Source organism: Callorhinchus milii, unplaced genomic scaffold, assembly GCF_018977255.1.
Source record: "Callorhinchus milii isolate IMCB2004 unplaced genomic scaffold, IMCB_Cmil_1.0 Scaffold8, whole genome shotgun sequence".
In the NCBI taxonomy this organism is placed as follows: Eukaryota; Metazoa; Chordata; class Chondrichthyes; order Chimaeriformes; family Callorhinchidae; genus Callorhinchus; species Callorhinchus milii.
This window is the reverse complement of record NW_024704749.1, coordinates 3,294,623-3,322,609: the sequence shown is the minus strand read 5'-3', so window position 1 is coordinate 3,322,609 and position 27,987 is coordinate 3,294,623. Positions and strand designations below refer to the sequence as shown.

Sequence of the window (27,987 nt, the reverse complement as noted above, 5' to 3'; positions counted from 1 at the left end):
GGCGGGCCCCGCGGCTGGCGGCCTCGGCTGGAGCTGGAGGGCAGGGTTTGCAAATGGCGCCGTGTCCGCGTTGCGGTTGAGAGGAGAGTCGCGGTGCACAGCAGCAATGGCGGATAAGACGTGGGGGACGGACTTCGCCGCCACCGTGTACGGGGCCATCGCGGGCAAGTCCAAAGTGGCGCCCAGCGTGGATTTCGACCACAGCTGCTCGGACAGCGTCGAGTACCTGACCCTGAACTTCGGGCCTTTCGAGACGGTGCACCGCTGGAGGCGGCTCCCGCCCTGCGACGAGTTCGTGGGAGCCAGTACCCCCCCCAACACGGTCCCCCCCCCCAACAGCCTCCCCCCCCAACACGGCCTCCCACAACACGGTCCCCCCCAACACGGCCCCCCCCAACACGGTCCCCCCCCCAACAGCCTCCCCCCCCCAACACGGCCTCCCACAACACGGTCCCCCCCAACACGGTCCCCCCCCCCAACACGGCCCCCCCCAACACGGTCCCCCCCCCAACACGGTCCCCCCCAACACGGCCCCCCCCCACAACACGGTCCCCCCCCCAACAGCCTCCCCCCCAACACGGCCTCCCACCCCCACAACAACAGCCCACCCCCCCCAACACGCCCCCCCAACACGCCCCCCCCAACACGGCCTCCACCCCACAACAACAGCCCCCCCCCAACACGGCCCCCCCCCAACACGGCCCCCCCCCAACACGCCCCCCCCAACACGGCCTCCACCCCCACAACAACAGCCCCCTCCCCCAACACGCCCCCCTCCCAACACGGCCCCCCACCCCCACAACAACAGCCCCCCCCCAACACGGCCCCCCCCAACACGGCCCCCCCCCAACACGGCCCCCCCAACACGGCCTCCACCCCCACAACAACAGCCCACCCCCCCGCAACACGGCCCCCCCCCCAACACGGCCCCCCCCACAACAACAGCCCACCCCCCGCAACACGGCCCCCCCCCAACACGGCCTCCACCCCCACAACAACAGCCCCTCCCCCAACATGCCCCCCCCAACACGGCCCCCCACCCCCACAACAACACGCCCCCCCCAACACGCCCCCCCCCAACACGGTCCCCCCACAACAACAGCCCCCCCCAACACGGCCCCCCCAACACGGCCCCCCCCAACACGGCCCCCCCCCCCCACAACAACACGCCCCCCCAACACGGCCTCCCACCCCACAACAACAGCCCCCTCCCCCAACACGCCCCCTCCCCCAACACGCCCCCTCCCCCAACACGCCCCCTCCCCCACACGCCCCCCCAACACGGCCTCCCCCCAACAACAGCCCAACCCCCCCAACACGCCCCCCCAACACGCCCCCCCCAACACGCCCCCTCCCCCAACACGCCCCCTCCCCCAACACGCCCCCCCCACAACAGCAGCCCCCCCCCACAACAACAGCCCCCCCACAACAACAGCCCCCCCCAACAGCCCCCCCAACAACAGCCCCCCCCCCAACACGCCCCCACAACAACAGCCCCCCCCAACACGCACCCCCCACAACAACAGCCCACCCCCCAACACGCCCCCCCAACAACAGCCCCCTCCCACACGCCCCCCCAACACGCCCCCCCCAACAACAGCCCCCCCTCATAACAACTGCCCCCCCACAACAACAGCCCCTCCCCCCAACACGGCGTCCAGGCCTCCAACCCCACCACAACAACCCTTCCCCCCCCCACCAGCTCTCTCCCCACCCCCCCACCAGCTCTCTCTCCCCCTCCCCCACCAGCTCTCTCTCCCCCCCCCACCAGCTCTCTCCCCCCCCCCCCACCAGCTCTCTCCCCACCCCCCCCACCAGCTCTCTCCCCACCCCCCACCAGCTCTCTCTCCCCCTCCCCCACCAGCTCTCTCTCCCCCTCCCCCACCAGCTCTCTCTCCCCCCCCACCACGCTCTCTCCCCCCCCCCCCACCAGCTCTCTCCCCCCCCCCCCACCAGCTCTCTCTCCCCCCCCCACCAGCTCTCTCTCCCCCCCCCCCCCCACCAGCTCTCTCTCCCCCCCCCACCAGCTCTCTCTCCCCCCCCCCACCAGCTCTCTCTCCCCCCCCCCACCAGCTCTCTCTCCCCCCCCCCACCAGCTCTCTCCCCACCCCCCCACCAGCTCTCTCTCCCCCTCCCCCACCAGCTCTCTCCCCTCCCCCACCAGCTCTCTCCCCCTCCCACCAGCTCTCTCTCCCCCCCCACCAGCTCTCTCTCCCCCCCCACCAGCTCTCTCTCCCCCCCCACCAGCTCTCTCTCCCCCCCACCAGCTCTCTCTCCCCCCCCCACCAGCAGCTCTCTCTCCCCCCCCCACCAGCTCTCTCTCCCCCCCACCACCAGCTCTCTCTCCCCCCCCACCAGCTCTCTCTCCCCCCCCAGCAGCTCTCTCTCCCCCCCCCCAGCAGCTCTCTCTCCCCCCCCCAGCAGCTCTCTCTCCCCCCCCACCAGCTCTCTTCCCCCCCCCACCAGCTCTCTCTCCCCCCCCCCACCAGCTCTCTCTCCCCCCCCCACCAGCTCTCTCTCCCCCCCCAGCTCTCTCTCCCCCCCCCCCAGCTCTCTCTCCCCCCCCACCAGCTCTCTCTCCCCCCCCCACCAGCTCTCTCTCCCCCCCCCACCAGCTCTCTCTCCCCCCCCCACCAGCTCTCTCTCCCCCCCCCACCAGCTCTCTCTCCCCCCCCCAGCTCTCTCTCCCCCCCCAGCTCTCTCTCCCCCCCCAGCTCTCTCTCCCCCCCCAGCTCTCTCCCCCCCCCCCCCAGCTCTCTCTCCCCCCCCCCCCCACAGCTCTCTCTCCCCCCCCCAGCTCTCTCTCCCCCAGCTCTCTCCCCTCCCCAGCTCTCTCCCCTCCCCAGCTCTCTCTCCCCCCCCCAGCTCTCTCTCCCCCCCCCCAGCTCTCTCCCCGCCCCCCCCAGCTCTCCCCCCCCCCCCCAGCTGAGTGTTCCCAGTGACTTCTGTTTTTGTTTTCGGATTTCCAGCATTTGCAGTAGTTTTGCGTTTTGCTTTGACTTGTGGTGTGGTCCTCGCTGGATGAGCAGTGGGAAAGCTTGTCAGATAGCAATATCAATGGCTGACTAAAAATAAAATCTCGGCAACTCCTCTTTACCTCTCACATCTCTCAGGGTAATGTTTCCCCCATTTTAAAAAAACACACACCACACTCAGAAAGCCCATCCCCTCCCATCAGCACTTTATCTAACTACTGTTATCCCCTTCCCCAAATCCCAATCAAACTATAATAATAAATAATCTTTGCATTTGATATTGCGTGCTATCATGTCTTCAAGGCGTCTCAAAGTGCTACACAGAATGTTCTTTAAAGTGAATTGATTATATTTTATAGGCGAAACCTCTTCCATTTCACAATAATTTCTTTGAAACACTTTGAGACGTCCTTCCGACGTGATAAGATGCTATACCAAATGCAAGGATTATTATTATTAACCTGGCTCATTTGACCCCTATATCCTTCTCCAGCAGCTCTCCTCACTTCAACCTTCATGATTCTGTCCTTAAATGATTCAGATCCCACCTCTCACACCGTCTCCATTTCATCTCCACAAACAGTTTGTCCTTTAGGTTTCGACCCCCAGCTCGGGACTGAAACACTGATTGTCCAGTGCCTTGGGACGTCCTCCTGACGTGAAAGGCGCTATACAAATGTAATTTTATTGTTGATAGGGCACCATATCAAATGCAAGTATTAATATAATTTCAATATCTACATTAGCCCAGTGATGCGGGTAATTTTATAGTAGTTTTCTCTTTGATTTGGTGGATGCAAGCTCCATATTTCATTAACATTTGGACAGAGAAAATGTGTGAACTTATTATTGATGTTTCTTTTTTATAGACGAAGCAAACATACTGTTGTGGCCTACAAAGATGCCATCTACGTATTTGGAGGAGACAACGGGTAAGTACTCTATTAGAGGAGTAACAAGGTAATGGATGCCTTTAAAATACAATATCCTCGTATGGTATTGTGGGACTAATAGTAGGTTCTCAATGGAGCCATTCTATAGGGAAAGTTAAGCATTGTTGGGTGAAAATATTTTTACTGGTAACTAAAGTAATTTTGAGAGACATTCATGAAAATAAAAATTGGCAATAAAAATGTGTAGATAAATCCTTTACACACAGGTAAAGCATTTATTGTTTCATTATGACTACTCAACACTCCAATTCCACAGCAAAGCAAAATTTGAGTTCTGCTTAGGATGATTTCTCATATTTTGCTTTCTTTCTGCAGGAAGAACATGTTGAATGACCTGTTACGATTCGACGTGAAGGACTGCTCCTGGTGCAGGTTTGTACAATTATAGCACAAGTTTATTTGGTTCTGACGGGTCTGATTTGTAGCACTTCACTGCGACTGCCATTTCTTCACTTATGCTAAGGATTGACAGTTGAGTACTTCCAAATTCATCCCAACCACCTTGTGCATTGGTGGGAAAGAAGTATTGCTATACTTCTTGCTCTATATGTTGCAGTAGTGAGGGTTAGAGAATGGTATTGAGAGGCAGGGATTCCTCAGCATTGCTCACATTCTGAAATAGGACTGTTAAGAAAAGTTGTGCTATACTGTATGCAGTTCTGGTCCCCACATTATAGAAGGGATGAAAGGGCACTGGAGAGGGTGCAAAACAGGTTCACAAGGATGATCCCAGAACTGAGAGATTATGCCTGCCAGGAAAAGCTGAACATACTTGGACTCTTTTCTCTTGAAAAGAGGAGGGTAAAGGGTGACCTGATAAAGGTCTTTAAAATGATGAAAGATTTTGATAGGGTAGACGTAGGGAAGATGTTTCCACTTGTGGGAGAGACCAAAACCAGGGGCCATCAATACAAAACAGTCACAAGTAGATCAAATAGGGAAGTTAGAAGAAATTTCTTCACACAGAGAGTAGTGGGAATGTGGAACATTCTACCACAAGGCGTTGTTGAGGCAAATAGCACAGATGTATTCAAGGGGAAGCTGAATAGGTACATGAGGAAGAAAGAAATAGAAGGTTATGCTTGAAGGCTTAGTTGAGGAAGGGAGGAGGAAGGTCATGTGGAGCATAAACACCAGTTGGGCCGAATGGCCTGTTTCTGTGCTGTATATTCTAATGTATTGGTTGCTGTGACCATTTAACACAGTCAAGTTTGTGTTGTGGTTCTGCTCTCAGACTATGTGACAATACAATGACAATTTTGGTAAAAACCTGGAAAATCTGTGTTGAAGAGTACATTTTTAAATGTATTTATTGAAGTGAATTATATTTTCCAAGTCTGACCCTTTCTGTTTTTTCCTTGCTTTAAAAAGAAATTAAGTAATATTGATGAAAGATGTGTGTTTGTTACAGGGCTTTCACTACAGGGACTCCACCTGCTCCGAGGTATCATCACTCAGCTGTTGTGTATGGAAGCAGCATGTTTGTGTTCGGTGAGTGAAGCTAGTGTGTGGGATATAGTGGTGAAAGAGATATTTCTGATTTCTCACAGGAAACTTGTTTTCTATTTTATAATAATAATAATCCTTGCATTTGAGACAGTTCCTTATCAGGTCTTTGAGACGTCTCAAAGCGATTAGAATTTTGAAGTTTTGCTTTCAAAATTAATCTGGTCGCACGCATTAAAAAGGAGAAAATAAACATGATACTGATCCGATTAACAAAGAACAACAAATGATCTTCTGGTACTGTTGGTAGTGACTCAGTCTACGATGTGGTTTCCAGTTGACCCACATCTGCTCTTGTACTTCAGCTGGATTTGCCTTTCGTACATAGGTGGCTACACTGGAGACATTTACTCCAACTCCAACCTGAAGAATAAGAACGATCTTTTCGAGTACAAGTTTGCCACAGGACAGTGGACAGAGTGGAAGGTAGAGGGAAGGTGAGGTTTTTCCATTACCAGCGAAAATGAACATAAGTTAAGAATTTTCTGCAGTTCTTCAAAGGAATAGGCTTCCACAGTGAGATTGATGAGTTTTGAGATGATATTCTGTGTGAACATATTGAAGGGTGTTATATAAATGCAAACAATATTTGTATACAATATTTAAATGTTGAATTAGAAGTTTTCTATAATTCAGTGTAATCTTACATTTTTAGATAAAATGGCCTTTAGCCAAAGATTAGGTGATAATTAAACTTCAGTTTATTCCCATGGTTTGTTATGCTTTATAAGAACCCTGTGCCCACCTTGATTTGAATTAGAATCTGTAATTCATTCTTAAATGTCTGAACAGTGAGGCTTTTGCTGTTTGTTTTAAACCATGCAGTAATTATGAAAAACAATGGGTGTTTTCTTATAGATTGCCAGTAGCAAGATCAGCTCATGGAGCCACGGTATATAGTGACAAACTCTGGATCTTTGCAGGCTATGATGGTAATGCAAGGTAAATTGGACAATCAATGAGTGTTTAGTATTTGTTCCCTGACAAGAGATAATAACCACAACCAGATTACATTTGTATAGCGCCTTTCACGTCGGGAGGACGTCCCAAGGCACTGGACAGAGTACAGCATTTCAGACTCGAACTGGGGTTGGGGGGGTAAGGGAGGGGAGGGGAAGTGGGGTGGCCGATGGCATGGTCGAAGAGGAGGGTTTTGAGGCGGGACTTGAAGGAAGATAAGGAGGAGGCGAGGCAGAGTGACTGGGGGATGGAATTCCAGAGATTGGGGGCAGAGTGGCTGAAGGCTCTCCCGCCAATGGTGGGGTGGGTGGGTCGGGGGACGTGGAGCAGGTCAGAGCCGGCTGAGCGGAGGAAATGGGCGGGTTGGTTGGGGGTTAGGAGGTCGCAGAGGTAAGGTGGGGCGAAGCCATGGAGGGCTTTGTATGTGAGGACCAGAATCCTGAACTGGATCCTCTGAAGGATAGGGAGCCAATGGAGTCGGGCGAGACTGGGGGAGATGGGGTCACGGAGTTTGGTGCGGGAGAGGACACGGGCTGCAGAGTTCTGGATTATCTGCAGCCTGTGGAGGGAGGAGTTGGGAAGGCCGACAAGCAGGGGTTTGCATAGTCGAGCCTGGAGGTGATGAAGGCATGAACAAGAGTTCATTTAATAATCCTTGCATTTGATATAGTGCTTTTCACGTCTTCAAGGGGTCTCAAAGCGCTTCACAGAATATACTGTAAAGTGTAGTGACTGTATATTTTATGATAAGTGAAAGGGAGAAATTGACTAGGATACGTAGCATAGTTAGAACATTTGAATGCATAAATTAACGAGGCTGAAGCCGGACACAAATTCCAGGCTCAGATGGTATCTTTTGAGAAAGAGTTTTTACCTCAAGTGTTTTTTGGCCTGAATCACTGAGGTAGTCGATGGAGGAGGGGGAATCATCTGAGTGAACTTTCAGCAATAATGAAACCCAACCTTCTCTTCCCTCAGGCTGAACGACATATGGACAATTGGCCTCCAGGATAGAGAGATGGCGTGCTGGGACGAAGTAAGAACATTTTTTTCTTTTTGATCAGCTGGGTGTTTGACGCATGCGGAAACCCATCACCATGTTTAAGAGTATACAAACCAAACTGAGATTTCCATGTATCCCATCTACACATGGAAATCCCAGAGATAGATTGTTGGAATGGAATGTGCTCTCTCTCCCTGGAGGGACGCATTCCTGCTTACCTAATTCTGGAAAATATTAGGCACAGGTTGGCAAGAACCAAGGCTTGGGGACCCTGAGTGTGGAGTCTAAGCAGTTAAAACCGTATAGCTTGCCATTGATAGCACTGTCTGACAAGCTTTCCCGCTGAGACAGAACTACCTGTTCAGGCTTTGGCTTGCAGGGTTAACAGGAGCTGAGTGAGAGTATTCCCTGTCCTCATAAGAATATACAAATGTGCTGATTCGGAGATGACAGGAAGAGACCAAATGCTATTGTATTGCACATTTTACTTCCTTATCTGATCAGCTTTGAACTCTTCAAATACATTTGACCAAATTATAAATTTCAGTTTAGTTCAGGGCGTACAACCAGGTGTTTTAACACTGATTAGATGGTCTCTATAGACAGATGGTATTCAAATATAGGTTTTACACGAAGGAAAAGTACATTGTGATGATAAAGAGGCAGAGTTTACCTTCTGTCAAGTCCCAAGCTTTGCTGCCTATTGTTTGATTTTCCTGTCTTACATTGAAGAATCCCTTATGGCACCTTGGGACGTTCGCCAGATGTGAAAGGCGCTATACAAATGTGATGTTGTTGTTGTAGTTTGTTTTTAATGCAGATTGATGAAGTGATCCCTCTGATAAGAAAGGTTTTGCTATAATTTTAGAGAAATGACTTGCAGTCAACACCTTAGTTTTTTGTTGGAAGCATCTATCTTAGCAAAGTGGGCAATTGAATTAACAGCACTGTTTTATTATTTGGGTATAAAGTGGTTGATGAAAGGGTTAATTGGACTGTCAGCTCATGTTAAATCTGCTGTCTCTGTTTTTCAGATTGAGCAAAGTGGAGAGATCCCTCCTTCATGTTGCAACTTTCCTGTGGCTGTCTGTAAGGATAAGATGTTTGTTTTCTCAGGACAGAGTGGAGCAAAGATCACCAATAATCTCTTTCAGTTTGAATTCAAGGAAAAAGTGTGCGTGCAAACCTCAATTATTCTTCCTAATAATGGTTTTTGTCCTTAATGAATTGGTGAAATGGTCAGCACACTGCCTGAGTTCCTGAGAGGAAAGGAACTCTGGGCAGGAAAGATGTTCTTTAGGGGTTTAAAGAAGGAACTTTTTTGTTTTCTCTTCAAACCTTTCATCAAAGATTTATAGGCCTTACTCAGCAGTACAGTTGCTACAATATTTGCCGCTTGACAGCTGCAAAAACAGTTTAGTATAAAGAGATATGTCAATTTTTAAAAAAAATATTTTCTTTCAAAACTTAACATGAATGTTTAATGATTTCTAAATAAACAGCCCCCTCTTGAACATAGGCATTTTGCCTTTACTCTGTTTTATCCTTAATTACACACAGTCTAATCTTGTGCATTGTAATCAGTCTAAACCGTTGGTGGCATTTTGCCACTGCAGAAGGGAGCGAGAGACAATGACCAATGCTCCAATATGTTAATATAACCCTATTGATCTCTTATTTACTGTGAAATGTGTCCGTTCTAAGAGATGGTCTTGCATCACTGGTGACTGAGATTGGGACCAGTATAACTGAAGGTGACGTGATTTTGCCAGAAAATAATACACTGTATACACACTGGTCTGGAACATATGAGACGGTATTTAGTGAGAAGTCTGCACATTAAAATATACTTAGGGAAGAGAAAGAGTAGAGATTAGAGATCAGTAGGGTTATATTAACAGAGTGACACTTTTGCAGATGTGAAGGTGGAATAATTTGGATTTTTGTTTGTGTTCTTGTGCAGCTGGGCAAGAATTCCTACTGAACACTTACTGCGAGGCTCCCCTCCCCCGCCTCAAAGGAGGTACGGCCACACGATGGTGGCGTTTGACCGGCATCTCTACGTGTTCGGTGGGGCTGCAGATAACACGCTGCCCAACGAGCTGCACTGCTACGATGTGGAGTCACAGACGTGGGAGGTCATCCAGCCCAGCCCAGACAGTGAGGTGAGCTGTCCTTTGTCTTGCTGGAGTCCTGTAACTCAGTGGTTAGAGCACTCGCCTTGCAAGCGAGACACTTGGGTTCAATTCTTGGGCAAGTTTCCTTACTCCACACGCCTAATAATAATCCCTACAAAAAATAATAAATTGGTCATTTTCAATCCACGACTGTTTGTGGGACCCTGCTGTGCACAATTGACTGCTGTGTTTCGCCCACAAATGCACGATCAATTCACTTCACAGTATATTCTGTGAAGCACTTTGAGACGTCTAGCGGACGTGGAAAGCGCTATATCAAATGCAAGGATTATTATTATATTATTCTCCTACAAGATAACTTAGAATAGTCACTACACTTGGCTCTACTATGAAATGTGATTGGATAATAATAATAATAAATATTGCATTTGATATAGCGCCTTATCACGTCGTTGAGACATCTCGAAGCACTTCACAGAATATACTGTAAAGTGTAGCGCTTGTGTATTTTTGGGGCAAAACGCGGCAGCCAATTTCGCACAGCTGTGTGCCACAGACAGTCATGGATTGAAGGGATTACTCCCCCCTGGAAAGCGATCTGACAATCGACTAACAGGAGGGTTACCGCTACTTACTGCTAGTTAACAGATGCTGCACAAATGCATGTTCTTTTTGTATGCTTTGGAAGAAGTTTAATGGGATTTTGTAGCTTTACACAATACAGTAAAACCCTGGCTGGCTAGAATAATGGGGTCAGGTTCATGTACTGAGGAATTCAATACAGATGTCTTGCTGTATTCTTCAGTACTGTTAGATATACACAAAACTAGTTTATGAAACCAACTATTTTAAATTTGAAATCAGCTAAGGAGAAAAGACAAAACAATTAATGAATGGGCCCAATTCCTAGTATATAAATGCTCCAAGATTTAGATGATTACTGTGTGAAAAGTTTTGCTGTTCTCGTATGCTAGAAATTCCCTGTAGGTTATAAGGAAGCTTTATTCATTCTTCAGATGTAAGTATTGTCATTTTTTCACCCTTTATTTCCTCTGAACTGCCATTATCTATGTACAGAGCTTTGTTGTGTGTTGTCATTCTCGTTAATGATGCACCTACTTTTGTAAGTGGGGAGACAGAAGTCTCGAAGATTTGTTTGTGTTGGCATCGGCTCTGAGGGTTAGAGAAATGAGTCACAACATAGAATGTTTCTTCAGAGGCTTTGGATTTCAGATAAGGATTTCTCTCACTTAGTCACTGCACTGTAGTGAGGCTGATTCGGTATCATTCTGCTAGACTATTTTTGAATGTGTTTGAATATCTAGTAAGAGAAATAAAATGACAGTACATCAAGATTTTACTCTTGTTCTTGGGAACCTAAAGAGCAAACTGATTGTGACCCCTGCCCATTGCTCGTATCTAGGTTTAAATGTTCAGCTCCAATTTAAACCATTTTAATTTAATACTTCTATTTCAGTGAACAAAAATTCACATCAAATATTTCTGCCCATGTCTGTTGTTATGAAAGCTTCATGTTAGCTGAAAAATGGAGTAGTGAGTATTCCAGCTTTGGCTACAACAACATATTACACTTGCACAGTAGCGCCTTTCACGTCGGGAGGATGTTCCCAAGGCCCTGGACAGTCAAGCATTTGGAGGGGTGAGGGGCAGGGAGGGTTGGGGTAGGAAGGTAACTGAAGGTATGGTGAGGAGGAGGTACTTGAGACAGGCCTTGAAGGAGGCAAGGGAGTGGGGGGGGGGGGGGGGGGGGGCGAGGCGAAGGGACCGTGGGACGGAGTTTGAAAGGGTGGGGCCAGAAAGGCTACTACTATAATTACATAAGCTATTTTTATTACAAATAAAACCTTCTGGTTTAATTTGTAGAATTGAAAGGTTCGAATTGATGCTCTTTGTTTGGTTCTCAGTTCTGAGCTCCTTTAGTGTTTTTAACATCTCTTACCTGTTGCTGTTCTTTTATGTTTCATGGCATGTTTTCATGCTCATTTTGTTTGTTTGCCACTATATATTCTACAACTTTGATTCTTGTTCACAGTCAATGAGGCTGAAAATTTACCTAATAGTGCTAATAGTTCTGTCAGTCTCTGAGTCTGTGCTGGCAGAAGGAGAAGTATATCTGACTACAGGAAGGTTCCAATCCAGATACTGGTGTTTCTTGACCACAGGACCATTTGTAGATTTATACAAGCTGGTTTTAAACGGAAACAAATGAAGGAAGGCAGCAAGAGTCAGACCCACACAATGATTATTGTTCTCGCACACAGTTCAAGGTCAATCTCCTGTATGTGCAACTGCCAAAGATAACTGTCCTTACAATCGGTTCATAAATTTTCATGTTTTAATTGTTCAGATTTATTGAAATACCATTAGACTGTCATCCTCGGAAATAACTGCTGAACTAATATTGTTCATTTGATTACTTTGTTATGTTTAAGGCATCAGAGCTTGATTTTCGCAAGCAATTTTGATTTATGATGGATTTGTCAACCATTTTATAATGGGATGGATGGGGGAGTGATAGGCCCCTCTGTAGGTTGCTAAAAATCACAAATGACATTTTAGTCAGTGATCATTGTCATCATTTGCACCACCCTAACTAAACAAATCAAATGATCTGCTTGTATCCAAAACTTGGGCACTGTCACACTGATTTGAACTTGCGGATGTGGAACATATTCAACTGCTCATTGTGGACTTGGCTTACATTGTTATCATAATGTAGCTCAGTCCGATCAGGACTAGATGTGGTTCTGGAAGATTCTTGGTTTGAATCTTGGTGACAATACTGGATCCTTCACCTTTTTGAGGTTGCTGCAATCTGTAGCACGTCCTGTAAGTGTCCTCAGGATGAGGGTAAGTGAGATCTCCCTGAAGTTGAACTGTCCGGGAGATGTATTGCTTCTCAACTCCACTGTAATCGGATGCATTGTTGATGATTGACCAGCCTGTCTGGCTCATCTATGTTACACGTCCTCAATCTGGCAAGCAAAAGATGCACTGGACAGGGCTAAGCTGTACCATGAATACCTTTTAATTATAATAATCCTTGCATTTAATATAGCGCTTTTATCACATCTTCAAGATGTCTCAAAGCACTTCACAGAATATACTGTAAAGTGAATTGACTATATTTTGTGGGCGAAACGCAGCAGCCAATTGCACACAGCAGATGGTATTTATTTCCTGTTTTCATTCTGGATATTTAATTTTTCCTCCTAATTTATTTGCAATTTCTGTATAGTTTCTATGTTTAATTTCTATCTTGTATCTGACCAGAGCTGACAATTTGAGTTTGCAATGCCCTCTGCAGCTTTTCACATTTCATGTGTGAGTTTGCTGGAAAATATCTGCGTAAAGGACATTAGCAGTCTCTGCTGGCAGAAAAGCAGTACTGTTTGTATTTCTTTGTCAAATAGAGTATGTTTCATTATTGAACAGATTTCATTTTACGTAGCAACTTTTGGATATCTACGTGTCTTTAACTGAAGTAACATTTTTCACTGTGGTTAGATGCTAAATCTAACAACAACAAATTGCATTTGTATAGCGCCTTTCACATCAGGAGGATGTCCCAAAGCGGAAGACAGTCAGGGATCCACACCCGAGTTGGTGGTTGGGATCAGAAGGGGTGGAGGATGGAGAGGGTAGGGGTAGGAGGGTAACCAAAGGCACGGTCAAAGAAGAGGGTCTTGAGACAGGTCTAACATTTAAACCCGGAGAGCAGACACATTTTTCAACCTTTAGCATTGTGGCTTTTTAGGAGGAGCACAAGAGGCTGGACTGATGCACTTTCTCTCAATTTTTCAATCCTTGTAGGCAGATGGCAAGTCTCACAAAAACAGGCGGTTGAGATTAGTAATTTGTTGTGTGAGCAATCATGAACATGAGTGCAAACCAGACATCCCGGTTGTTAGTCAATTGGCAGATTGCTTTTCCGGGGGTAATAATCACTTCAAAAAAAAAATTATTTGGTCACTCAATCCACGGCTGTTTGTTGACACTGCAATGTGCAATCAATTGGCTGCCGCGTTTCGCCCACAAAATATACAGTCACCCTGCTTTACAGTATATTCTGTAAAGTGCTTTGAGACGTGATAAGGTGCTATATCAAATGCAAGGATTATTATTGTTATTTTGATCCCTTTGCTCAAATCCACTTTTACTTTCCATTTGTGTGCTGGTTACAGTCTGAGGATTGAAGAATAGAGAAAAGTAAAACCTCACACAGTTCTCACTGATGAATAAATGCACTTTTGCTACTGAAAAGTTGCGAGGTGGAAAGCTTTTTCATTCCTTAGCAATGAGAACTATTTCGCCTCTCCCCCACCCCATAAGTATACAGTATTAACGTCTAGTATCCACTATAAATAGTAAAACATGGAACATACGGAATGCTAGACAAAAATAGACCATGGTCCATCAGAAATTATCAGAAATTAATTTAGTGTTGATGTACTTTGCTTTGTTCCTAGTTGCCCAGTGGACGACTTTTCCACGCAGCAGCTGTTATTCATGATGCGATGTATATCTTTGGTGGAACTGTGGACAACAACGTGAGGAGTGGAGAAATGTATCGGTTTCAGGTAAGAATTGGGCATCTTGTCCAGATGCAAACATGTAACGTTCCACCACTAATACACATAAGCCACAATTTTATACAATGAAGAATGTTAGATGCTAACAGTAAGCAATACATAATAGAAAGCAAGCACTTGCACAAATTGCCTTATAACTGGGTTGGACTGTATGTTAAGATAATTCTTTGCTATTTAAACTATGTCCCGCTTTCTTTAATTCAATATGAAAAAATATTCTGTATTTTACGAGCATCCTGCCACTGTGAACGGTTCTGAGGTGTCTCATCGTGGGGCTTAAACCTACAACTCAGAACCAGGAGTGCTACCAACTGAGCCAGTATTGGACACAATTTACTGTACACCATTTAACATTTCACATATTTTATGGTCCTCTTTTGACCTTACTTGAATGTATTGTTTAAGCTTTTCAAGACTGGCTTTTCTACTTCGACTTCTGTGAACCAGAGTATTATTGTTGTTGCTCCGCTGTTCACTCTCCATGTCTAGTATTTGTTTTTTGCAGTCAGGTACGAGAACTGAATATATCATGAAATGACTAGAACTTCAGGATAGCCACTTCACTTGGTTGATCTGATTTCTTTACCTGAGGAGCTGCCAATTAAAATTAGGAAGGGCATGAAACATTAATAGTTAAAGTTCAAATTTCATTGTGTGCATCATCCCAATGTGTTGAATAAGTTAGCGCATGTTAAAATGTCTTTGTCTTTCCATTCCAGTTTTCTTGTTATCCGAAATGCACTTTACATGAAGATTATGGAAGATTGTGGGAGAACAGACAGTTCTGTGATGTGGAATTCATCCTAGGAGAGGTGAACCATTAATGGCGACCATTATTACTAAATAAATACATTAACAACCTGCATTTATATAGCTCCCCTTACGCATGATAGCGTCCCAGATCAGAGCAAGATGAAAGAACAGGTGGCTCAATGCAGCTCATTGAATCCTGACACACTGCAACCTGAATGGATGCTCTAAAAAGGTGGCAGGTTGCCTATATGGGCTGTGCTGTTAGTACAGGATTCTGAGCTGAGTGATCCTTGTAGTGGAGGAGTGAATGTTCATCAGGTTATTACCTTGCAGAATGCTCCGCTATCTTGTCATTGCTGTATTGGGACGAACTCCTGACTTGAAAGGCGCTATACAAATGTAATTTGTTGTTGTAAACATGGAGTTGGTCAATGAGCCAGGTTGTGCAGTCCATCTGTAGTTTTGTGGTCAGTATGGATCTGCAATTTACATTTATGTAGTGCCTTTCATGTCACAAGGACTTCCCAAAGCACAGGAGCACTCTGGTTAAAGGTAACCTCCAATAATAAAGAAATAAAAGCATTAGCAGTTAATGCTATTGGAGAAAATTTAACAATTGTTGCAAAATTATAATTGAATGTAATTTTGCTACTCAGCAATGAATGTGAATTGAATTGTAAGCCTGTTGTTTGGCTGTAAATATTGCTACCATTTCCTGGGTCCTAATCAACTTTGTGTGTGCCCTGTTACTAGAAAGAAGAGCGAGTTAAAGGTCACATAGCGATTGTCACAGCTCGAAGCAAGTGGTTAAGAAAAAAGATTACTCAAGCCAGAGATCGAATGAAACAGGTGCGCAGCATATGCACGAGTATAAAACTATTTTGGTCAATCAGGTATCTGACATGTGGAAATCTACCGCAGTGGCTAGGAGTATCCAAACCAGACTGATCGTTCCACGTATGAATGCCACCTACCTGTGGACATTTTCCTGTGTCTGGAATGGAATTCTCCCTCTCTCCACTTACCTAAACTTTCCTAAACCTGGAGAGTATTAGTCGCAGGTTGGCAAGAGACCAGGCTTGCAGACCTCAGAGTATGTGATGGCGTACTGCTGGAGATTAACCAGCAAACAACAACAACAAAATACAACAACAAAATTACATTTGTATAGCGCCTTTTACATCGGGAGGATGTTCCAAACATCACGCATCTTGCCGTAGGAGCATTGTCTGGCAAGCATCCCACTGCTTGTCCCGTTAGAGTCACTCTTATCTATTAGGGTTTGGCTTGCAGAGTTAACAGGAGCTAAGTGGGAAGAATCCCTACTACCACTGACTGGTGGGCCTCTTCCAAGTCTTGTCGATGAACCAAATGGCTGCCATTATCAGCAGTGCCCTGGATTACTGTGGACCATCCTGGCTCAGGAACTGGACTACCAAATCCATGACAGAAGATTGACTCAACTCCAGCATTCCGTTTCCAAGCACGTCACCGTGGAGCTAACTCGGCTCCAGGGTGACATCGCTTACTCTCTTACTCCCCCATCCCCCCCCCACCTCCCCGAGGATAGTAAAACAATGGATACTCTTGACTGCTTTGTGTCTAAAAGCACCTGAAAAAACGTGATCAAAAATAAACATGAATCTCAAAGGAGAGCCGTCTTCATTAGAGAGCAATGACTGGGCCTTAGATATAATTACCTCATTGTGTGTTTGTCAGAAAGTTAAGCAGGAGGCAGGAGCTGAGGAAGAAACCCCGGGCTCCAACCCCAAACCAACCCGCTCCTTGCTGCAGTTGGAGGTGGTGATCCGTGAGGCAGAAGCCCAACCGTTTGAGATCCTGATGCAGTTCCTCTACACAGACAAAATAAAATACCCACGGAAAGGTTAGCTCATCTTCCCACTCCTCAAGATCCTGCGCTTAATGTTGCTCTTTTAAAATAGACTCAATGAACTCTTCTCCCCACCCCCACCCCCCCGTGCACCCTCCCCTTCTGCCCAATTACTGGTTGAAAGTATTTATATTAATATATAATAATCCTTGCATTTGAAATAGTGCCTTATCACGTCTTTAAGACGTCTCAAAGCACTTCACAGAATATACTGTAAAGTGAATTGACTATGTTTTGTGGGCGAAACATGTCAGCCAATTGAAGGCTGAAATATTCATGCTTTATTATACCTCATGTTGTGCAGGACATGTGCAGGATGTTTTGCTGATAATGGATGTCTACAAGCTTGCCCTGAGCTTTCACCTGACCCGACTGGAACAGCTTTGTTTGCAGTATATCGAAGCATCTGTCGACCTTCAGAATGTACTTACTGTGTGTGAGAACGCAAATAAATTGCAACTGGACCAACTGAAGGTATGTGCGCTGGTGCTGATCGTAAAGTCTTCAAACAATTTTAAGTAGATGTGGTTGTATCCCATTTGCAGCTTTGACCTAGACAACAAACTCCCAGATCCTTTCAGTATTTTCAGTTACACTGACCGAACAGTCTACAGTACTTCTAGCAGCTAGGGGATTTAGTCCTTACACTATTGATCACTGGACACCCTCTTATCAATACAGGACATTGTATCCTTAGCCCACTTCATCCTATTTAAAATGAGACACTAAATGGCCATAGAGCCATAACCTTTGCGTCATTTACAGTTTACAGCTTCTTCTGCTCGTCATTGGAATAATGCTTCAATTTTTCCATTAAAGATTGTATGACATTTTTAGTGTTCCAGCAGTTATCATCATTATAGTGCTCAATTTCAGGATTAATGCGTAAAATAAATAATTCTTGCATTTGATATAGCGCCTTATCATGATAACATCTTCGAGACGTATCAAAGTGCTTCACAGAATATACTGTAAAGTGAATTGAATGTAGATTTTGTGGGTGAAACATGGCAGCCAATTGCGTATGTTGCATATTCTCAAAGTATTCTAGTAACATGCTGATCCTTTTTGGAGTCTATTTTGTCACAGTCAATGTGAATGCCTCCGATACTGAATTAGGATATGCAGTCCTTGTAAATGCCACAATTCTCACATTACAAATTACATTCTGTCCTTTTGCTGCTTGAGGCCAAGATAAATTAGTCCATGATAATTCAACAACCTCATATAACCGATGTCAAAATCTAGAAAAGGAATGTATTCTATTGAGTTGCAATACATTAATGAATGTTGTTTTGAATGAAGATAGCCCTGGCAACTTGAAATCCAGGCAAGCAGGCTCAGGGTATGCTGAATTGTTCAGTGAATATAGGAGATCACTAGAGATGTTCAGGTGAAGATTGCTCTTCAGGCCATTTGATCTCACCTTTTCAGAATTCAAACCCTATAGTCTTTCTAATAGAGCATCAACCTGGTTCTTGGCCTCCATCATGTAACCTATGTTCTGGGTGTCCGAAACTACAGGGCTACCAAAAAAGTTGTGATGTCTACCCTATTATCTAAAAAAAATCATAATTTCTTTTAAGACGTATTAGATATCATAATGGTATCCCATCTTTTTGGTCACCATGAATATGCAGTATTCCAGGTGCAGCCTGACTAAATCAAGGTTATCTTTTAGGATTATGGTCTCAACTGATTTATAATGTAACCCAGCATCAAACTCGCTTTATTCACTGCTGCCTTACGCTGGTTGACATGTCAAGTTAACATCCTTGGTCATTCTTCAACTTCCCAAGTTACGTTCCAATGAATCCATAAATGTATATGCCTTCAATGTTTTACATCCAGCATTCGGTAGCTTGCAGCGATGACATTAAACTTCATTTACCAGCGACACAAAGTTGATTTTGCATTTTTTTGTTTCAGGAATACTGCCTGAATTTTGTGGTGAAAGAATCGCACTTTAACCAGGTGATAATGACCAAAGAATTTGAGCTCCTCTCTACCTGCCTGATTGTGGAGATTGTAAGGAGAAAACATCAGCCTCCGAATCGCATCAATTCTGATCAGCCTGTTGACATAGGTATTCTGGGCGTAATTTTTTTTTTCTTGCACAATTCTTTCTGAAGTTTACAGAGGACAATTTTTTTTTTACTTCTTGATTTTTCTTTTTAATTGTTACTCTTTATCCATTCAAATCCTCATTTCCTTTTGTTGACCTCAGGTGACTGCAATGTAACCTGCGTGTTAATTCTCTCAAAAGGCAAAATACTGGAGATGCCGGAAATCTGAAATATAAACAGAAGTCGCTGGGAATACTCAGCCGGTCAGGCAGTATCTATGGAGAGTGGAAGTCAGTTAACCTTTCAGGTCAATGACCTTTTGTCAGAGCCCTGACCAAAGGTCCTCAACCTGAAACCTTAACTGACTTTCCTCCCTCCATAGATGCAGCCTGACGTGCTGAGTGTTCCCAACGACTTCTGTTTGTATTTGTTATTTTTCTCAATCGTTTCCTCACCGCCTATTTTCTTCTGATTATCCCCTGATCAGGGTCAGAAACTAACCATTGGTGAGGACTTTTGTAATCACAGCTGTTTCATGGCACCATCCAAAACCTAACTCAGTCATACTTTAGCAGTTCCTTGACATGTCTTCTTTGGTTTGGTTACTTTGCCAAGAATTACATCTTAGTCAAGAAAATGAATCAGCATCACAACTTTGCCTAAGTTCTGAAAGCATTTTATACCACTGAGATGTCAGTTATCTTCGGAATACGAGAAATCATTCAATTCTACACCAACCACAAGATTAACTCGAGATTATTGTTCAGAAATACCGTTATGAAAACGTAATGCATTCCTGGAGATTCAAAAAAAACAGGTGTCAAGGTATTTTTGCTAACAGCTAATCGTAATTCGTGAGTCCAAAAGGATGAAATTATTTGGTTTGCAATTGAGGGATAAATCTATGAACCAATGCAAATCAGTGGCTCACGAGACTTGATCTTGAATCTACGGATTTTGTTTTTCATGCACTACATTGGCAGCATTAGGATTGCGTGGAGGAAAAAACATCCTATTGTGTAAGAAAAGCAAGTCGTTGCTCCTTTGACCCACAGTTATCAGTCACTTTGTATCATTGTAGAGAGACAGTATTGTTGACCAAATGATTCTTGAATATATAGGAATAATTCCAAAGTTATTCAGTTGTTACTGTGCCAGTTACCAGTGTTATGTAACAAGGAGACTGTGGAGCTTGTTGATAAAATCCAGTCAAAATCATTCATTTTATCATCAGGCACCTCTCTTGTCCAGGACATGAGGAGCTATCTGGAAGGAGCGGGCTTGGAGTTCTGTGATATAACCTTATTATTGGATGGTCACCCAAGGCCAGCCCACCAATCTATCCTAGCTGCTCGCTCCAGGTCAGTGACAAATAAAATACAGACTCTTTCACCTCCCTCTTTGAGTTTCTCTTGGCTCTTAAATATAACCCAAATTACACTACAAATGGAAGGATTGGCGCCAACCTGGGTTCAAATCCACTGGGTTCAAAGGTGCTGCAGCAAATGTAAGGGTATTGATGATGATGATGATGATAATAATAATAATATAATCCTTGCATTTGATATAGCATCTTATAACGTCTTCGAGACATCTCAAATTTTATTAAGTTTTATCAATATTTCTCATGTCAGGACAAAGCTGTTTACCCCACAATAACATTGTGACTTAACCCCAATCTAAGAAGAATGCTACTTTTTTTGTTTTACACTGGGAAAATGCCACATAATTCCAGATTCTGCTGTGGGAGGTTATTATAAGGACTCTTCTATGTTAAATTTATCAAAAATAAGATGATTAAAATGCATGTTTTAATTGAAATCAAATATTTTGTTTTCAAGAGTTCTGATGGTACAATTGCGAAATCTGAACGTCAGACTTTAACTTGATCAAGTCAGTTTTAATTAATTGTGTTATACAGAGACGGAGAATCAGAGACATTAACTTGATATAATATATTGATGGTTACTGTATAACCGTTATTGACCTTTGCGTTCTGCGTTGCATGTTTCCCAGTTACTTTGAAGCCATGTTCCGCTCCTTCATGCCTGAAGATGGACAGGTCAACATCTCCATTGGTGAAATGGTCCCCAGTCGACGGGCGTTTGAGTCACTCCTTCGCTACGTTTACTACGGTGAAGTCAACATGCCACCAGAGGATTCACTGTATCCTTCTGAGTACACACCTTAGTGTCACACGTCTTTAGTTTTGCCCTCAACACCTGGATTATGGTTGTCACGTCTCTTCCGCCCCATCTCAACACACGAGTTCCCCTTCTTGGCATTATTGTGAGAAGTCACGCCTGGAGGTCTTTTCCCAGGAGCCCACCTGGGTCATATTTGCCCACTTTCTAGTGGTATGGGATACTGTGTGAGGAGCACTGTATAAATGCACGTTGTTGTTATATGGAGAGAGCTATGGGAGAGGCGTAGCTGAATCAAACTGGGTAGAAATGCTTCAAATATAGGACAGGAGAGGAAGTGTTTTAAAACAAAATATGTTTTCAAACTCTGGAAAAGAGCAAATAGGAATCTTGACGAAGTGAAGCAAGCTGAATAAGGACACGTTAACCTACTGTTTAGGTGAAGCTCTCTGGGACGCCACTCCAGGTGAAGGGCGCTTTGTAAATGCAAGTTGTTTAAGAAAGTGATGGGATTTCACAGTGCGTTTAGTGAAATTGTGAATCGTATGCACGATTAGGCCCATTGTGCCCGGCACAGGCACAAGAACGATGGGTCAGATGGCCTCTTCCTGTGCTGTAATATTTTATGATTCTGTGTTAAAACTGTTGAGGGATCAATCCCAGGACTTCTGAAGGAAACTCCCCTTGACTACTCGCTGACAGATACTTATTCTCGGCACCTTATTATTACGGTTTCACAAACAACAGACTACAAGCGTACTGTAAGCAGAACCTGGAGATGAATGTGACGGTGGAGAATGTTTTACAGGTGGATTGTCTTTTCTACTTTTACACACAGGATAGCACACGGTGAATTATAGATTGTGCCCTGTTCAGAATGTGTTCCACGTCCAGTGATATCTTGGCTCATTACAAGTTCCTGCTTCAGCAGTTTTCTATATCTGCCATTGTTGCTTCCCAGCCAGTGTAGCAAATCGCCCATTTTAAAATTGGTTTTAACGTTTATCCACAAAACCATGCTGGCAGAAAGCACGTACACACACATGTATACTTTTAAAAGAAAAAAAACTCGTAGAATCCTTGTAATATTTAAGTTAAGGTTCAGGTCCATTATATTTTAAGTTTTCCTTCCTTGTAAAATATACAAATGGACAATTAGAAAAGTGGCAATTACTGATAAATCAAATGGCTTCCTTTCTATAATCCGACATTTTATAGAAATGTACATTTCTATAATTCCATTCAGTCAAACTTTATGAGCAATGGTGCTGAATGTTTGTTTGTGTACTTCAGATTCTGGAAGCAGCTGATAAGACCCAGGCCCTGGACATGAAGAAACACTGCCTGTATATTATTGTACATCATTTCACTAAGGTGGGTAGGATCCTGTCTGGCTTTGTGGTCATCTGTTGCCCTTTCATGCCTTCTTCACTACTGTAGTGCTGTGTCTGTCCTGTCATTCCCAACAGATCTGACAGGATTTTGAATTATTGGACAACCCAGTTGGTTGCCCCATCTTTACATACCTGGCATTGTGACACATTGCTGTTGTTCCAATTTGGTAGCATCAAAGCAGAGCAGAGGTTCACTTGTGCTATTAACTTGAAACATTCTGTGAAGGATGCCAAGGATGACAGCAAACGTTGAGGAAATATGATCAAATGCAAAAGAGATTTGATCTGACTTGTACTACTAACTCACTCAGCAGTAATGATGCCACAATATGATTTATTATAGCCCAGTGAATATTTTAGGTAAAACCCCTGTATTACCACCAATTGCAATATCTGGATCAGTTAAGTTATTGTGATGACCTTTGCACACTATTTTACAGTATTATAGTTATCTCCGTACATCACGTGACATGATATTGTAATATCCACACACAAGTATGAGCTAAAAGGCAAATTTCACAAGCTCCGCTTTGTAAAGCTTGATATTGTATCACCAGAAGCAAATTGTGCTTTACATGACTGGCTCATCTTTGAAATGTAATTGATGCTAAAATGCATTTTAAAAATAACCCATAATTATGACTCCATATCCCCACAAAATCCTGGTTTGATGCAAACCTTAAATATTTATGGTGCCAAATATTTTTGTTTTACAGTATATAGCTTACAGAAAGATAAACATAGTCATTGATGTACAGTTATGATCTTCTACAAACGTTTTGGTTGGCCTATGGCACAGGAACACATGTGTTCCTCCTGTTATTATTGCATATTAACTAAACGTGGAATATATTATCTTTATGGTCTGCTTGTTCTGTTACACCAATGGTAAACTACACTGTAACTTTTTTATCAGGTGCATTTCAATTACAAAATAGATTAACTTGACTGCTACACTATATTAACAACTCATTTCAAAACACACACCCTTTGTGTCTCATAACGCAGTGTGTTTCAAGAGACACGGGACATGAAATAACCCTTTTATCCATTCCTTCCAATTTACTCTCCTGCCGCTCAGTTCCAGATCAAATCATTCTGCTTACTACTAACTTTTCAACCAATTAGATCAACAATTGGTAATTTTAAAATAAAGGAAGAGATATCTTGTAGTATATTGGTTAGAGATGGGAGGACCTGGGTTCGATTCCCTGTCAGGGTGAAACCCCTAGACAAGTTTCCTTACTCCACACACCTCTTACCTAGCAGTAAGTAGGAACCCGATTGTTAGTCGATTGGTGGCTCGCTTTCCGGGGGTAATAATCCTTAAAAAAAAAACAATTTAGTCACTTAATCCAAGGCTGATTGTGGGACACTGCTGTGCACAATTGGTTGCCAAGTTTCTTCCACAAAATATAAAATCAATTCACTTTATAGTATATTCTGCAAAGAGCTTTGAGACGTCTTAATGACCTGATAAAGTGCTGTATCAAATAAAAGGATTATTTTTGTATTATGAATCTAGGAAGGTTGGTAATCTAAGAGAAGACAAATGGTTGGGTGGGGGTTAGTAGAAAGAAATCAGTGTTTCAAAAGAAAGATTAAAAAAAGCTGAAGTTTGCCTGTGAGGCAAAAATTTGGTGTTTTATTTGTTAAAGTAGATCTCATCTCCAATACTTTAACCTTCTGTTGGACTGAATATAGTTGTGCACAGTTGTTCAATTTGCTTTTTTTGTTCTGGATTAAATGTGCCTTTTGAAATAAACTCTTCTGTTTTTATTCAAGATTTGCAGACGTTTGCAAGTATCATAATCTTACAGAAGTTTTATCTTAAAATAATCCACCAGTTAAACTAACACTTTATTGCAAAACCTGGAAGATACAGTTGGCAATTATCCATGTAATTCTTTTGTGTTAATGATCTGTTTCACTGGCTCTATCTAACCATTTCAACATTTGTGCTGAGGTTGACACCAAACATAATAGGTGATTGTCTCAATATGTTCCCTTTCTGTTCTGACGAGTCTTTATGAATATTGTAGATTTGTGAGCCCAAACAAAACCTACTTCAGTGGCTCTGGTAATGTCACCAGGGATCAAACTGATTGTGCTGCTTGATTACTCAGTCTCCACTTTTCTCTTCCTTCTTGTGGAAAAGGCGCTTAGTGGCTTCCTGTTACCCTGAACGACATAATATCAGGAACATTTTGTGTCAGCAAGAATCCATCATGTCTTACTTTGTGGCGCAACAGTTTAGTGTATAAAGGTTTGGGCCCAATTAACCACTTGGCTTTAACATTATACTAGAGCAGTGGGTCCTCTGGGTGATGAGTTCCTTTCAATTGAAGCTTTCCCAGTTACAATCATTCTGACGAAATCTACCTAATCTACCAAGGACACAGTGTCTTAGTTGCAAATCCTTTCATCTTGCAGATTAATTTATTTTAGTTTTCAACGTTTGTTGCATGCCGTGCTGTTATTTCCTAATTTCTGAAACACATTTTTTTTTCTTTTTGCTTCTCTCCCTAAGGTGTCCAAGTTGCCAAACCTACGCTCTCTCAGTCAGGCATTGCTTCTTGATATCATCGAGTCGTTAGCCAACCATATTTCAGACAAGCAGTGTGCCGAACTGGGCCCAGATATGTGACAATTAATGTTCGACACTGATTCTCAACTCGAAGTAGCAACTTTACTTTCCTTTAGCACAGAAGGCTAGTGTTTATTTCTAAAATAAATAGTTTTCAGTCAGGGAGTGCTAGGTCATAAGCTATATGCTATTTTGAAATCAGTGTTGTTTGATTCAGGCCCCAGTTAAATCTCTCCTTTTGTTTCTATGAGATGCATTAAGAGTCATTGATTGAATGGAGGGCATCAATTTATGATAACTACCAAAGGAGGGAAGGGAGATATTAAGAGGACTTTTTTGATCAGAGTTGTTAGGACGTGGAAGGCCCTGTTGGGGGGGATGGTCCAGGCAGGATCCATGTAGGCTTCAAGAGGGAGCTACATAGATATCTAAGAAGGAGAGTAATTTGCAGGAGTATGGAGAAAAGACCTGGAAATAGGACTAAATGGATTAGCTTTATCAGAGAGCTGGCACAGATATGATAGGCCGATTGGCCTTCTGTGTTGTGCGGTTATATGGTCCTAAACAGAAGTACCAGTATAAATACAAATATAACTCGTTTGCTGGCTCAAACATTTAAAAGTGAAGCCTATTTTAATTTTTTTTAAAGTTGTGAATGTGGCGGTCACAGACTTCACCGCACGCATAAGAACGATCTTTATAATAAGACTTTTTTTTAAGTACACAGTTGTGTTATGCTCTTTGTATTGTTCTTTTAAATATAACATTAACTGAGAAGACTAGTGTTCCGAGTGCATGTACAGCACAGGTATGTGTTGTGTAACATTGTTCGGTTGTTCAATATGTTCAGTAGTTGGTGTCTTTCACCATGGCTACTTTTTGATATCTAGAGAGTGTCAGCTGCTATATGTCAGCTTTAATTCTACACGATAAGATCATCAATTAAAGGGAGATGTCTTAGATGTTGGTTGATAATCTACATAAATGAATATTGATGTGCCATAAAATGGTTGGTTGCGTTCCCACAAGACAATGCAATTAACAGGCATTTCCACAGTTATCAAAATGCAGAAACTGAATGAACCATGGCACAGATTATGCTGACTGTTGTAACCGTATTCCATGTGGGAATTGCGTAAGACGTTTTTATGGCACACAGGTATAGTCTGATGAGTGATGTGCTTAATGAAATCTAACAAAGTAGCAGCACACAATTCCAACAGACTCTATATTCTAAATGGGGGTTAGAATTTTTCTCTTAGCCTTCCCGGGCTGCTACAGGAAGTGGTGATGGTTTGATTTGGATCTGAGCACCGATTCGAAAAATTCTCACACTTCTCCATTGCGCTGTTCACTGCTCAGCCCCTCTTCCTTCCTTTCTCCATCTTTCATGCAGGAAAGGAAATCTTATTTGAAAATTGCATCAAATATTGATTTAAATTGTTTTGACGTACCTGTATTTTTATACTGAACTTTGGGCTTATGCCACAAATCGCATTGCAAAGCAAAAGTTGAGCACCTGAAGTTCAAAAAGGGGTTGTTAAACAAAGCGATTTTTTAAAAAAGAAAGTCAGACCAAATTAAATATAACAGTAAAAAGGCAATCCTTACAATCAACCTTCATTTTCACCTTGTCACTGCCAAGTTAATATTAGGTATACATATTAAGGAGCATGAATTGTGGTTTATATCTCTCCCTTAAGAGCACTGCTTGTTGCTTGTGAATTATGATCATCATAATCATGTGTTGTATGCTAAAGTGTTAGAGAAGTCATTAAAAAGTTAAATGTAGTCATTAAATCTTAAATTGTAAAGTAGTTTGACTGCTCCAAACACTCTATATTCCAAGATACTTTAAATAGCAGTTAGAATTAGCAAAATATTTTAAGACTGTTGCCAACTCATGGTATATAGATTATTGATGTTAATTCTAAGTCTAGTTACTTGCCTGACCCAGTATGGCTAAAGAGAAAGTTTCCTTTGCATTGCAAGTATCTTGCCCCTCCAACCACTTCTATACTTGCTGTATATACTTGACCCATTTCTGCATTTGTGGGAGGAAGTACTTTTTACTAAGATAAATGAATCCTAATATCTTATATTGTTGGAGACGATTTATTGTTTCCAGTAGAAAGATTTAGGATTGAGAATCCTGATTTATACTTCCTACTTTGAAATCATATTTGCCTTGATATTTACATTGGTAATGGCCAGTTTTTTAGTAACCGTAAAAGGATCGCTTAAACATTGTTGTGTAGCACCTAAAAAGAACAATTTTTGTCTTGAGGCCAAACCAATTCAAACCACTCCACTTTGTGATCATACCTCACATCCTTAAAATCCAATTTATACGCTCTCTGTGTTGATCCATATCGTATCAATACATAGCACAGGGATCAATACATAACACATTGGGTAAACAATGCATTAGCTTTAATCCGCTGGATTGTATATATAAAGTAATTAACTGTTTAACCTGTATAATATTAATTGAAATTGTATAAAGATTAGTAATATTATTGTTTTTTATGGTTAATATTGCCTTATCCTCTTGTTGTGCCTGTTTGTAACACAATAAAGTATGCATGTGAATCTGCATTATTGTGTTAACTTTTTCTGAATACAACGCTGGTCTGAGATGCAACATAAAGGTGTACCCTGTCCAGAGCAATGAAAGCAAGTGACTGACTACATCTGAGCATTAAATAGTCTATTCTGAAAGAAAGATTGGATGGGAGATTGTGTATTAAACCCTCAACGTCACTTGTTAGAACACCAATGTCCAAACCTAAATTGACTCATTTGATGAGGTCCTTCATCTCAGAAACCTGTTAAGAAACAATCGTGTAGAAACAAGGTGTTTCCCCACAGCAGAAGTGTCCGAGGGAAAATGAAACCAAGTCATCCTGACCACTGTCGCCCAAGTTCAAATCCATCCCTGGGAAGGTCTTTTTTGGGGCAAGCTGGAAGTCTTGATACACTTGGAAACCCATCACCATGCGTA

At 43.1% G+C, this 27,987-nt stretch overlaps 1 protein-coding gene across 1 annotated transcript; it reads left to right on the top strand.

Annotated features, from left to right (window-relative positions):
* The first annotated feature begins 22 nt into the window (after nucleotides 1–22).
* lztr1 (leucine-zipper-like transcription regulator 1) lies at nucleotides 23–27,581 on the top strand. Its single transcript, XM_042337480.1, has 20 exons — nucleotides 23–306; nucleotides 3,845–3,907; nucleotides 4,244–4,300; nucleotides 5,340–5,419; nucleotides 5,763–5,871; nucleotides 6,293–6,376; nucleotides 7,373–7,430; nucleotides 8,432–8,571; nucleotides 9,361–9,562; nucleotides 14,026–14,136; nucleotides 14,868–14,960; nucleotides 15,655–15,750; nucleotides 16,621–16,786; nucleotides 17,097–17,266; nucleotides 18,722–18,878; nucleotides 20,093–20,219; nucleotides 20,875–21,024; nucleotides 21,705–21,810; nucleotides 22,296–22,376; nucleotides 24,927–27,581. The coding sequence occupies exons 1-20, from the start codon at nucleotides 107–109 to the stop codon at nucleotides 25,041–25,043; spliced, it is 2,367 nt and encodes a 788-aa protein (XP_042193414.1). The 5' UTR covers nucleotides 23–106; the 3' UTR covers nucleotides 25,044–27,581.
* The last annotated feature ends 406 nt before the right edge of the window (nucleotides 27,582–27,987 follow it).